At 40.0% G+C, this 13,680-nt stretch overlaps 2 protein-coding genes across 2 annotated transcripts; one reads left to right on the top strand and one right to left on the bottom strand.

Moving 5' to 3' along the window:
• Nucleotides 1-2,811: 2,811 nt before the first annotated feature.
• LOC123714539 (serine/threonine-protein phosphatase 2A regulatory subunit B'' subunit gamma-like) lies at nucleotides 2,812-8,682 on the bottom strand. The gene is made up of 7 exons (XM_045668819.1): nucleotides 8,169-8,682; nucleotides 7,738-8,089; nucleotides 7,249-7,420; nucleotides 6,858-7,046; nucleotides 5,829-5,965; nucleotides 4,273-4,486; nucleotides 2,812-3,894 (listed from the first exon to the last, which is right to left on the bottom strand). The coding sequence occupies exons 1-7, from the start codon at nucleotides 8,311-8,313 to the stop codon at nucleotides 3,667-3,669; spliced, it is 1,437 nt and encodes a 478-aa protein (XP_045524775.1). The 5' UTR covers nucleotides 8,314-8,682; the 3' UTR covers nucleotides 2,812-3,666.
• Nucleotides 8,683-9,789: 1,107 nt separating this feature from the next.
• LOC123714445 (influenza virus NS1A-binding protein homolog B-like) lies at nucleotides 9,790-13,577 on the top strand. The gene is made up of 3 exons (XM_045668686.1): nucleotides 9,790-10,310; nucleotides 10,902-11,926; nucleotides 12,197-13,577. Exons 1-3 carry the CDS (start codon nucleotides 10,277-10,279, stop codon nucleotides 13,145-13,147), a joined length of 2,010 nt encoding a protein of 669 aa, XP_045524642.1. The 5' UTR covers nucleotides 9,790-10,276; the 3' UTR covers nucleotides 13,148-13,577.
• Nucleotides 13,578-13,680: the final 103 nt, after the last annotated feature.

Genomic DNA, 13,680 nt, shown 5'->3' with positions numbered 1-13,680 from the left:
TATTGTCGAATAAGTGGCGCTGGTTTCACATGTATCACCACCATCAAATATTGGAGGCTTTAAAATATCCCTAGGCTATGTGACCTCTTGTAACCACAAATATAAAAGAAAAAGTACTTTACTTTACTCAAAACCAAAACAATATTAAGAATAGTTAGAGGCCGTAGATTCTTGACAAATATGACAAAATGTTAGTGTTATTAAAAAATTCTAAAGAATCGGTATTAAATATAATATAGTTTCATTAAAATCAAATTGATATAGATAAACACAATGCACACCTATGAACGGCAAAAAAAGAAATGTATATGAAATGCCTTTCATTTTCCATTTACTGCCAGTGTTTTGAACACTAGGGCGGGCGGAACGGAAGAGAAGCACTGGCAATAAACCACTACACGGATCACGATTTGTTCCAACTTTACAATAAAACATTCGTGGATGTTGACGATGCTCCCGAGTCTGGAAATGCAGCCGAGAGATTCAGTCGCGTTACCTATTTATACTGGAGCAATTCATATCGAAGCACTAAGATCAGTTGTATTATAATTCACTTTAGCAAGCAGCTCTTCTTTAAAGTACCATTTAAATTTATTTATTGACAACAATTTGTGTATCAAACTCAAAATAACTGTATTCATATAGGTAAACAAATACACTTATGAACGTCACAAAAGAAGCTAAATTAATTCTTAATTTACATTTACTACCAGTTCGCAAGTCAAAGGCGTAGAGCGGGCAAGAAGAAATGGCAAGAAACTTTCCGCCACTGTTTTAAATCGCTAAGTTTTGAGTAATACAAATGAACTGGAGCAAATCAATCCCGAGGATTAGGATAATTTAAGTATCATAAAATATCATTTATATCTCAAGTGATGGATTTCGTCGTTTCACTTTAAATAAAAGCGAAGTGTCATCAGCAATCGTGAAGGTCCTTTATAAGAAATGGTTGGTCATTTATATGGACGTTGGGATAAAACAAGGGACCAAGTATGGAGCCTTACGGTACACCCATAGTAATAGACGATCCCTGTGATATCATTCCATTTACCTTTTGAATTCTATCACCCAGATATGATTCCATAAGATTTAGCGCTTTTTCACCAATCCAAAGCTCCAGAGTTGCCCAGTCACCCATCAGTCAGCCCATAGGTAGGTTTCTCAGAGAACAAGTCTTTAGAGTGACACATTTTTGAATTCATCAATAAATGAATAAAAAAATGTGTTATGTAAATTATTAGGACACTGGTTACTACGGCATTTTACAACTAAAAATGGTATTTTAAATATCAATTTTTTTCGGTGCATATTTTCTTTTTTGGATCTTTACATTTAAGTCTTTGGAATTCAAACAATTGAGTGAGTCAGAGTCAGAGCCAGAGTGGTCAGATGTTAGTTAACTGATAACACAGATGTAGAGAGGAGCTATGTTACTATATGAATATACACGTTGCCGTGGTGGCTGTTACCCTAGTAGGTACAATGAAATTATATGATTAAAAGAGATTAAGCATACGTTTTCTTGAACTACAGTTGTCAAGCAGATTTACATTAAAGTCTCCACAAACGGACTTTTTCTTGGACTCTTGCAATTTGTACATTTTTTCTAAGCTATCATATTGAACCGAAGGAGGGCTATACAAACTAACAATGATAAATTGCTCCAGTTCCACACACGATACTTCGATAATAAGGCTTTCCACAGAGGCTCCATGTGATTCCTTTTATTTTATTTTAATTTTGTATTAATCGCACATCTGCAGAACGAACTACCAATCTGATGTTTACAAAAATTTAACAGAAGTTCAATGTTTTTAACCACTGGTTTTGGTTCAATATCTCAACATTTTCACAGCTCAAAAACAACTAAATGTCTAGTAGTTTACCTTTATTTCCTTGTATATTTAGGTGAACCAGATTCATAGACTTAAATCTACTTCTCTTACTTTCAAATTTTAGAATCGGTTTAATTGTATCAATTTAAATTCGAAATACTGTTTCTTGGAATATCGTCCAAGGACTTACTGACTATAACCTGCTCAATAGAAGCAGGTTATCTAGCCAGATTTTTGGCTGGTATAAACAATAAATATGATAGCGAATCAGTTGTCTTTTAAAATATGTAGGTAGATTATAGCTATAAGTAGCATTTCGGTAACAACTGTTTATAAGATTTTGTTCCTTATTTAAAAATTGGCTCATTTGTTGGCCTATTTGATAATTTAATTTTGTTAATTTTGGCATTGAAATATTATTATTATCCCTACATACTGGTGATGACACCTGTACAGACTGGTTTGAGTTTTCTAACTCAAAGCAATGTGCTGCATGTATGGAGAGTGCAAGCCGAGTATTTAGACACGATGCTTTGTGACTCCTGCAATTTTGATATCATGGAATCTGATATATTTTGAAGTTGCAAAATATCTTTTTGCAATTGTTGGGTGTCAAATTCATATTTAATATTACTATTTTCGCGTTCAATTAAGTGTATGTCAATATTAGTTTTAAGTTTTCCTTCATTATTTTTTTATTACCTATACAATGTTTTGTTTTTTGTTATAAATCTATTGATTTTAATGTACTTTTTTATTCTTTTTATACTACATCTGTCAATATTTTTATATGAAAAAGACATGATCGCAATTGTCTTTATATCTACGGTAGATCTACCGTGACTCTTCAGACCGACCATAAGCTTTACGTATTAAAATGGTCCGTTCTAGAGGGCCTAATATATCCCGCTATTAGATAACTACTAGAGTTATTTCAAGCGCGGTATACAAACAAAAATAAAATAAAACTAATTCAAACACTCGTCAATAACTTTATTGTATGAACATAAGGAAGTGTATTGTTTACATATGGTTTAGGACGTTTTGAAATTTTATAATCATATTACGTTTTTATGACAGAAATTTCGTTTCATAAATACGTGTGTACCTTTTTAATACATCAGATAAAAAATGCTAACAATTTACGTCATTTATGCGTAATTCATTGTCGTCTTTTCCAGCTCTGTAACTCACACTAACTTTTGCAATTGTGATTCAATTACATCGATATTGCATTCAAAAGACGATAGCGGTATTGGATGTGCTCCAAGTGGCCGATTTGAAGCGCTAGCGCACGGTCTGCATATGTAACGTTTTCTCGTGACTGAGGCCAAGACTCACGATAGATAAATTAGAAGATAAATTGAACAATTGTTCTAGTAAAATAAGTGTGTTACTTGAACACTCCCTGAAAGATGGTGGAAACCATCAACTGAGACAATACAATGAGATCCAGATAGCTTAGAAAAACTCATCCTGACTGGCAGACTGGCCTCGAGGCAGCTCCCCTACTCGCTGGACCGATCAAGTAAATGGCATTACGGGTCTTACCATCATCCAGGCGCAGAGCCTTGCTGAAGACAGGGGTGAGAGGAGGAAGTTGTGCAGAGCCATTAACATGACCTTCAGAAATGAAGAGTGGGACTGTAGCACTGATTTTAAATTCTGATCAGTTTAATATTCCCTCAGATAGGACATATATGGCGCATTTCACGCCTCTTACACAGTTAAATTTACTAAAATAAATTTATCCATCAAATGCTGCAGTAGACGCTAAATTTCCAGCATTCTTTTTCAAAATCTCCATCATTTTCGGCTCAATAGGACCCTGTCAGGAATGGTCTCCTGCGGCCGCTAAAGCTTCCCGGTTCTCGTAAGCCCAGAAACCGTGAAGTTCCAGCAGTATGGACACGGCCGTGTGCCCTTGACCACTTCTAACTAAATCTTGCAGAGTTATTCTGGATGGATGCTCTGGTCTGATCATGTCAAAGATTTCGTCTTTCACATCATCGAAATTTACAGGTTCCGCGCCATGGGCTATCATTTGCTCTTGAATCGCCTGGATAATCAAAATGATTCAAACTCATTAATATTATTTTAAGAGGAAGACCTTTGGTTACTAAAATATACTGTGTTTTACGGGAATTCAAAGTTAGCTAGACCATAACCCTAACAAGTAATTGATAAATTAAAATAGAAAAAATCAGTGGCGCTACAAAGTTTTAGGTCTGGGCCTCACAATTCTGTATCTGTTTCATTATTATTTGTCAATTGTCAATCGAATATGCAAGTAGGTGATCAGCATCCTGTGCCTGACACACGCCGTCAACTGAGGTCTAAGGCAAGCCGGTTTCTTCACGACGTCAAAAGTCTCTACTCTTATTGATAAAAAAATGATTATAAATAAAATTTAACATAAATTATAAAAAAAACGTACCTTAAAGAAATAATTCAAGGTAAACGCATCGAGATATCCCTGAGAATTGATGTCTAGAACTCTAAACAGGTATGCTAGGGCTGCCGGCTGACGTCTGTTCTCCAGAGCCAGTACTAGATCTAGATAAGTCTTGTAGTCTATCTCCCCATCATAGGTGAGGCACTGCTGGAAAACTCGTTGAAGGAAGGCTCGAGTCAAGGTTCCTGAACCGTAGCTAAAACATTATATTTATTTATTAACACTTCGTTGCATACATAAATACAATTGACACAATTACATGAAAAAGGTTTTCGCTTTCGAGAGACCACTGTGAGAAGGGAAAAATAATTAACCCAAACTCAAAATAACTTTATTCATATAGGTACACATATGAACGTCAATAGATGTTAAATTATTTCTAAATTTACATTTACTACCAGTTCGCAAGTCAAGGGCGTAGAGCGGGCAAGAAACTCTCCGCCATTTTTTTTAAATATAGTTATGGTAAGCAAGAAGTGGAAAAATACATAATCCTTATAGTTATTTAGACGGAACTGATGGAACAAAACACAGCGATTAAAACAATAAAAAAACATGTGTGCATATGTAGTTATGTACACGCGTTACAAGTTATATTTCTTTGACGTAACAAGATAAAATTCGTTTGTTCAAAAAACAACACTAATAATAGAAAAAAGATATTTAATATATTGAAAGTTTTATTAAAATCTTTAAGTGTTGTATGCCAACTTTAGTGTGTCGGTTTTATGGGACGGTGTAAAAATTTACACTCATCAGTTTTACCTAAAGCGCCCAAAGTATAAATTCAAAAAAAAAGTGAATAAGGTTTGTTTATTATATCTAGGGATGCATCGATACGCCTTAATGCCGAATCGATACCGATACTTACATATTACTAAACTTATATTTTACAGTGTAAACTCTATATAACGACACTCAAAGGACTGTGCATATTTGGACTTTACAAAGAGTTGTCGAAAATGAAAATAAGACAAATCTGTATTATAAAAAGAAAATGTTTTCTCTCAAATTATATTTTGCGTAAAACCTGTTATTATCGTCCGACGCCTTTACGCTGTACGAGGAATTTTATTGCATTTTTTTACTTATTATATCTTGAGATATTGAAGCATTTACGTGTTAAAGGACGTGCAAGCAATCCCAATTTGTAACCAAAATAGCTGATTTCTTAAAAAGTTCGTCTACGTATGATGCCGACAGTCGAATTTATTACAGGCTAGGACATTAAAGCGACAAAAGAACGTACAACAGCTCTGCAGTTGTAACTAATTTCAACAACTTAAAAAATGTTTTGTTATTTGTCGTTATTGAGGGTGGGTGTAATGCTATGTAGAGTATATAATTGTATGGAAGACGAGCTAAACCAACCAAAGCCAATTGATTTCGATGCTTTAGGGGGGTTTGTCGTCTAATCAAGGGAGGTTACATCCAGTTTACACTGTATGTTATTATCAAGTACTACTAATTACTTTTTACGTTAAGGAGTACCTAATACCTTGTACCCGGGCATTCAAAGAAGGATAATTTAAACTTACCCTGCCAGTTCATTAATACTCAACATCCCATTATGATCTCTATCCAGATTGAGATATTGTCCATACACACGGAGTGCTGATGCTGCGCTGAACCAGTTTTGTTCCTGGAGCTCCATTGGTAGGTCTTCTTCTCTTAACTAAAATATTATATAAACATAATGGTTTAATCTCCTCGATGCCTTAGTGGTTAAAGCAAATGGTGCTCTCTAAAATCAAGACCAAGGTTCAGGACTTGATTTTAGAGAGGCAATGATTTGTTTGAGAGATTTTATATCCACCTAAAAGACTTTAATATTTTTCCATAAATTTTGTGTTTGATGACACTTTAAATTCCAAGTAACGCCTCGAAATCAATTGGCTTTGGTTGGTTTAGCTTGTCTTCCGAACAATGATACACTCTACATAGCATTACACCCACTCTCAGTAGTGATAGTAATAAGGTTTAAGTTGCTACAATTAGTAAAAACCTCAACCGTGTACATTCTTTTGTCGCTTTATCCTAACCCGCAATAAATTCGACTGACAGCATACAGTCCATGCATACGAACTTTCTAAGAAATTCGTTCTTTTGTTTACAAATTGGGATTGCTTCCATGTGTAGACTGACGATAACTAATAGGAGAACTAGTAGGAGGCATGGAGTATCTATATGTTTCTCTTCTCTCCATTTAACGACAACTCTCTATAACGCCATAAAATGCACAGCACCTTCAGTATTGTTACATAGTGTACAAGCCAAGGCTGTACATTTTGCTCACTCAGGTTAATGTAGAGTAAAACAAAAAACCTCTATTATTTAAAGCACCCCGATGACCCAGTAACCATACACATAGGGTTTACACAGTAGTTATTTTTGGCTAAGTCTAATAATAGTACCACAGGCCCAGCTAAATGTTTAAGATTATTTTTCTATAGTTATTGCAAATGAAACCAAAATTTATATGGAATCACTACCATCTCTAAAAATGTACAAAATGAAATACAAAACACTAATTAATGTAATAACAAAACTAAATTACTTTTACTCACCTCTAGCAAATCATCAAGAAAAGAGCAAGAAAGCACATCTCGTATCCTTACTCTTCCAACTCGTAGTGGGTCCAAAAAGAAGAGAAACTTCCTTGCCGCTGTGCATACATAGAATGATGTGAATGATGAGTCTAGACCATCTAGTGCTGCTAGAGATGGTACTAATTCAGCTATATAACTCTCTAGATCCTGTGAATGTGGAGAAAGTTACAATGTCTTTAAGTAATACTAACAAGAAAATATACTTAAATAAAAGTAGGGCATTCTTCCATTATTTTCGGCAGTAAAATAACACTCCCTTTTTGGGTAGTTCACTAAATCTACAACTTAAATGTTACCAACTAGATTCATACAATATATATATATATATATATAATATAGGAAAACTAACATGTTCAGTGAGATATCCCTGTCCAGTGACATCATACAAAGATAGTCCTATTCGAGTCTGCTGTAACCAAACACGTCTCATGACATAGTTGAACAGGGACACACCTCTAACCCATCCTATACCACCTTCTGCTGCTTGAAGACGGCCAAATACCTCGGCTGTAAAGTAGGGCCTGGGAATGTTTGATGAACATTTTTTTTTATTTCAACTTCAAATTTTACTGCTGACATATGGATATGTCAGCAGTAAAATTTTAATACTTTTAAAATTGTTTTGTTATAAACAGTTCAGTACAGTACAGTTCTAATGAACTATTTATATTCATATGAAGTCACAAACATTAGGTAGTAAACAAACATTCAATTTCTCAATTAAGATGCATAAATTAAATCCTTATATCGCTGGTTAAATACAGTATTTACCTCTAATTTTTGTGAACCTAATTTTGTAATGAGAAAACGTTTACCAATAATTAACAATGCAACCTACCTATATTTAGGCCCTGCCTCATCCCTTATTTTTCTATACTGTACATAATCAATTGTCAGCTCATCACTATTTGACATACTGTAACTACCATTTGATTTCTCGAGCAAACTCCATAAATGTTTCAATTCCCCATTGTCAAGTAACTCTTTACTTTTCTTCTGAAGAAACTGAGCTCGGGTCTCCTCTCTTAACTTCTGTGATAACATATCATCAGATCGAGGAAGTTTAAAGTAAAATTTTGGAACTTTTTTATAAGTTTCTTCAATACCATCAAATTTTGGTTTATATAGTTGTTTGAAGGTTTCAACTTCAATTTTGTCACTCTCTTCCTTGGTTATGCTTGTTCCTGACTCTGTAAGAATATATTTTACAAATGAATTTAAAAGGTACGAAATCTTTCTTGAAATTCAGCGGTATTAAATTTGACTTACTGTCTAACTTCTTAATGTATTTTCTTAATCGATCCTTAAGTTTATTGTTAGTTTTAATTTCGCCCTCGTCAACAACAGGCGGTAAATTCAACGGGCAACTTTTTTGTGTCTCAACACTCTCGTTTGCATTTTTTATTTCTGACATTTTTTTCGAAAGTATTAATAACGAATGTTTTTATAAATTGAACATAAGTATCGAAATTCCAACTTTTGAGCAAAAGCAAAACAAACAACAATGTTATGTTAACATAGGTCTCTAGGTTTTTTTTTATAATAATTTTATGGCCTGGTAACGAGACCTTTAAGCCAAAGGTCTCTAGGTGAATATTGAATCACAGATATCTAATAACCTATCTAGTGTACATCGAAGTATAATTATATTCTCTTTGGTCTCCTCTCATATAGGGTAGTGTTCGCGGGAAATTTGATAAACGTGGATCCAATATTTTCAAAATTATATTTTAATTAAAATAATAATTATTTTTTGTAAACAACAGTATAATTAGACAAATTAAATATAAATATATTGCATATATAATAATAATGGAAGGAAACGAGGGGGGCGGGCCTGACCCGAATATTAAAGGTGTGGTGGCAATAAGCCGTAATGGGTTATTAATATTATATAGACTCTCATTGCCTCATTCTTTGGTCGCGACAGGTGTACTAGAAGATAGGTGACTGGTATGTACCAGTCTGCAGTAACTGTCCACGTATATATCGCTATTTGAGGTTACCCGCGAAGTGGACTGATAACACAAAGTTGTTGTTAAATGATAATTTATTATTAAATATTATTCTTTAGCCTCGTTTTTTCCCGCACAATTGGAAAAGCACACGAAGAAACGGATTTTCAGGTTAAATTCAAATCGTTTAAGATCCCTAATCAAGAAAACGGCATAACTAAAATTATTTTTACTCTCGATCCTGTCACGATTTTTTTATATTCTGCTGCTCAAATTGTCGCACGGTTTCTGAAAACGGGGTTAATTCTGTGTCCCACAGTTCATTTCGGGGACACCGGGACTTGTAATTGGAAAAAGGGTCAGTCCCATTCAAAACGGTCACATTAGGTATGACGTCATCGTACTGGTTGAAGGAGCAGATTGTAAATGTCGCTATATATTATATTATTATTTTTAGTGTTATTAGTCAATGGAGAAAAACATTTCAGGCAAAAAAACCTTCGCTAGTGGGCAGTCTAGCGCTGATGATTATTGAATACTGATTGTAATTATTGTTATAGTACTATCATTTCTCAGTTGTCATTTGTCACGACAACCACGTCACTTCACTTTATTTTATTAATGGCGACTTCTGTGTAAATCACAATTCCGCCAATGTCGCGTTCTAAGTCTAACAGGGTCAGGATAGTTTTGATAAATTGAATTTAATCTAAGCAGAGTTACCTAAAACAAAGATGACGACACAATAAAGACAAGACACACAGACATATAATACTATATACAAGTGGTTAACATATATACTATAAAACAATGTCTAGTACTTGAAACTGGCATAAAGTCAAAACTATTGCCATAATATTAAAAAAATCCATCACAAACAGCCAATGTTTGTGTTCTGTACATGTCATTGTCATTGATTGACAAACCATTGGCTTGCTACCTAACCAATAACCATAACATAAGATCACCATTTTTTATGTTAAGACTAGAGTAATTACGTTTTTTAAAACACTACACTTTGATTGTTTCTTTTCACTATATATAATGTTAATTTTTAATAAATATAAACTTTATATAATCCTTTCTAGCGAAGAAATTTAATGATTACATGACAATTACTGTCGTTAGACTTTAAAGAGTGATAGGTTGTATGTTGAATTGTTGATTAAATTAGTAAACAATAATGTTAGGTGTGGCGTGCTAGCCATGTGACATAGTGTGCGTTATTGCGTTGCTGTAAGCGGCCTTGAGCAGTGTAATCCGGTTAGCGGTTACTGGTTTAGGCTTATTATACATTTTACTGTAGTCAAAGAATATCTGAGCAGTGGTCAGTTTAATAATCATTATAGCGGTGTGGAAGCAGCAAACACTCGCGTGTCTACGCTTTAGCCATCTAACAGTACTTGCCAGTTGCCACTCATCATGGAGATCGGCGACGAGTATAGAAATGGAGACGGTAAGCATATATTACAGTTGCTATTATCATCAGGAGAAATTATACTTATAAAGTTTATAACAACATACATTGATAAAGTAGTATATTGTATCAATAAATAAAAACCCACTGATAAGAGATAATTACTTTCATGTACATATATTCAATTTAAAAGACCTTGAAATAGATTACTAAAATGTTATTTGAGTGTTAGTTAATGTGAATACCTAAAGTGTTGTTTCAATAAAATTTTCCTGTAATATACTTAAATTATTGATTATTAAATACTTGGATCACTATATTTTCATTATGAGCACTCTCCTTGGTAATGTGATAATATGCTTATTATTAGTGAAATGCCAAATATTCAATGAAATTTCTTAAGTTTGAAGTAGAATTCTTCAAACAACATAACTATTCCATCTTAGAATAACTACAATGCTGAGAACTGGTTAAACACATATTGCTTGTCAGTGTAAAACGAAATTAATTTGTATAGGTACATTTTAAAATATGCTATGTATTATCTGAGATAAAGTCTGTTAAAATTTAAAGGATCATACACCGCTCTTCTTCCTCCTTACTTAGAAATGTATACATGATCTGTCACAGGGCGTAGTGCTGCATCGGGAGCGTCCCGGTCTGATGACAGTGCCGATGAAGAGGAGAGTGCGCTCGAGGCCGAACTGTCGTTGGAGGAGCCAGACGCCGCCGCTCGCACTCTGCACGCACTCAACGCGTTACGTAAAGCGCGTCAACACTACGACGTGACGCTTCTGGCACGCGGCGTCGAGCTTCCCGCGCACCGAGCTCTGCTAGCAGCACTTTCGCCCGCATTGCTCGCTACGTTGCCGGCCGCAGCCGCCGCGACGCCGCTGCGCCTCGACGTCGACCCGGACGCGCTGCACGCGTTGCTCGACTACGCCTACACGGGTCGTCTGCGAGTGAGAGACGCGACCGCGGCGCGCCGCCTCTATCGGGCCGCGGCGCTCCTGCGCGTCGAGTCGGCTCGCGCTCATCTGGCCGATCGTCTGCTCCGCCGCATCACGCCTCAGGATTGCTTGTCGCTCCGCTCCCTTCCGGATCTGGCCGCGCCTCATAGGCGACAGCTGGACGCGTACGTCGCGCAGCACTTCGACGAGGTGTGGGGCTCGAGCGCGCTGGCGGCCCTTCCCCTCGTCCGCTTGGAACTCCTGCGCGAGACGAGCGCCGACTCCTGCGGCGAGAGGGCCGCCACGCTGGCGAGCGCCGCGTTGGCGTGGTTGCGCGCGTCTCCATCGGAGCCCACCGAGCTGGCCGCGAGGTCGCACCTTCTATACGTGGACGCGGGTGGCGCGCTGCGGGACTGTGGTGAACTGCCGGCCGCGCACGGGGACGCCCCGGAGCTCGAGGAGTATAAGAGAAGAGCGCGCGAAAGGGACCGCGAGGCGCCGCGGCCGGCGGCAGGAGCGGACGACGAGTGCGCCGTGGTTGCGGCGAAGGCGGGCGAAGAGGGCGCTCGAGCCGTGCTGACTCTACGAGGGGCGCTCGTGGCGGCCCAGGTGGCGTGGCGAGGCGTCAGTGCCTCGGACACGCCCCGCGGGGGCCGCCTCGCCGCGCCCGCCGTCGACGACGACTCCGCCGACCTCCCGACCGAGGTTCGTCTCTATATTATTCATCCTCGCCGGACTCCTCCTCGGCTCGGCCGCAATTAATTTTTTTTTTTATAAAATAGGGGGCAAACGGGCAGGAGGCTCACCTGATGTTAAGTGATACCGCCGCCCATGGACACTCTCAATGCCAGAGGGCTCGCGAGTGCGTTGCCGACCTTTTAAGAATTTGTACGCTGTTGAAGGACCCTAAGTCGATTCCCGCCCGTCCGAGAGGACGCAGGACAGACGTATGAAAATATCTTTTTCGAATCTCAGGAGGGCCCGACGCGCGCCCGCATGTCCGTCGGGCGGTGCGCCGTGGGCGCGGCCGAGCTGGGTGGCAGACTCGTGGTGTGCGGCGGCTACGACAGCGCGCGAGTGTTGCGAAGCGCCGAGGCCTACGACCCCGAGGCCGACACCTGGGCGCCGCTGCCGGACATGCGCCGGGCGAGGGCACGCTTTCCCGCCGCGCGCCTCGGCGATCGCCTCTACGTGCTCGGCGGTTCCGATGGATACTCGGAGCTCGACTCGGTGGACGTGCTGTCGGCCGGAGCGTGGGCCGGCGTCGCCGCGCTGCCGGTGGCCAGACAGTACGCAGCTGCGGCGGCGCACGAAGCCCGCGGCGAGCTATATGTCGTCGGTGGGTCGGCAGAGGGCCGCTCGCTGCGCGCCGTGCACCGGTACGACGCCGCCGCGGACGCCTGGGGAGACGCCCCGCCGCTCGCGACCGGCCGATCGCAGTGCGGAGCCGCCGTTTGGGCCGGGGCGCTCTGGGCGCTCGGCGGGTGCGACGAGTGGCGCTGCCTCGCGTCCACCGAGACCCTCGCGCTCGACGGAGCCGAGGCGGGCGCGTGGATCGCGGGGCCGGCGCTGCCTTCGGCGCGTCGCAGCGTCGGAGCGGGCGTGTGGCGCGGGGCGCTGTGGGCGGCGGGCGGTTCGGCGGGGGCGGCCTCGTTGCGTTGCACGGCCCTGCTGGCGGCGCGGGGTGCCTCGTGGCGTCCGGGCCCGTCGCTGCGGCGGCCTCGGGCGGCGCCCGCCCTGGCGCCAGTGGGCGCGTCGCTGTTCGCGGCGGGCGGATACTCGGGCAAGCGGTTTCTGTCTTGCGTCGAGTGCCTCCACGAGCCGGACGGAGTTTGGACGACGCTCCTCGAGTCCGTCGAGGTGGCGCCGGACGCGGCGCGTCTCTCTCTCACTCCGTCGGGGCGGGAGACCGAAGAGGCCGTTTGACGCCTCCGTCCTCTTTGACGGCGTCTAGTTGACTAAAGTCGTAGCTTTTAAGGTCGATCGGGTTTGGGTGATATATATTTATTAATGAATGAGAGAATGAGAGAACGGAGTGAAACCCGTTGTTTACCCTATTTACGACTCTTCAGTCACCCGATGACCGAGCACCGGACGATCTCCGGAAACTGTACGTTCCATTTTGAAAGGCTTTTCTCTTGTCATAATATTTTAAAATATTGGCAATTATTAATTTTGCATTTAGCATTTACCGCGGAAGTAAGTTAAAGACGTAAAGTCAGGTCTCCTCGGATTTGTTTTAAAAGACATACATAGAATACTTGTATTTTAGGTTAAGTATTATAATTTTTATTCCATTGGTAATGTTTCCTGTTGTTTGTTTTTACTTAGTAGGTAATAAAGTTATTTTATTCTTTATACTAGTTTATTTTGCAATTGTGTCGTAAATAAATCGAATTATAGTGTACCTACTAACCGAAACTCATCAATTCGATTTGAGTCGTCTAATATACACGGGA

The sequence above is a fragment of the Pieris brassicae genome, chromosome 9 (genome assembly GCF_905147105.1).
Source record: "Pieris brassicae chromosome 9, ilPieBrab1.1, whole genome shotgun sequence".
Lineage (NCBI taxonomy): Eukaryota > Metazoa > Arthropoda > Insecta > Lepidoptera > Pieridae > Pieris > Pieris brassicae.
The sequence above is the reverse complement of the archived record's forward strand: the minus strand, read 5'-3'. Positions and strand labels throughout refer to the sequence as shown.

What these genes read in the sequence shown, in the direction of transcription:
- LOC123714539 (XM_045668819.1), bottom strand. Translation starts at nt 8,313, where the DNA reads ATGTCAGAAATAAAAAATGCAAACGAGAGTGTTGAGACACAAAAAAGT. An exon ending in AGGGATATCTCACTGAACAT is followed by an intron (nt 7,047 to 7,248) that starts GTTAGTTTTCCT and finishes CCACATTCACAG; the next exon opens with GATCTAGAGAGTTATATAGC. An exon ending in CCTTGAATTATTTCTTTAAG is followed by an intron (nt 3,895 to 4,272) that starts GTACGTTTTTTT and finishes TTGATTATCCAG; the next exon opens with GCGATTCAAGAGCAAATGAT.
- LOC123714445 (XM_045668686.1), top strand. Translation starts at nt 10,277, where the DNA reads ATGGAGATCGGCGACGAGTATAGAAATGGAGACG. An exon ending in CGAGTATAGAAATGGAGACG is followed by an intron (nt 10,311 to 10,901) that starts GTAAGCATATAT and finishes GATCTGTCACAG; the next exon opens with GGCGTAGTGCTGCATCGGGA. An exon ending in CCGCCGACCTCCCGACCGAG is followed by an intron (nt 11,927 to 12,196) that starts GTTCGTCTCTAT and finishes TTCGAATCTCAG; the next exon opens with GAGGGCCCGACGCGCGCCCG.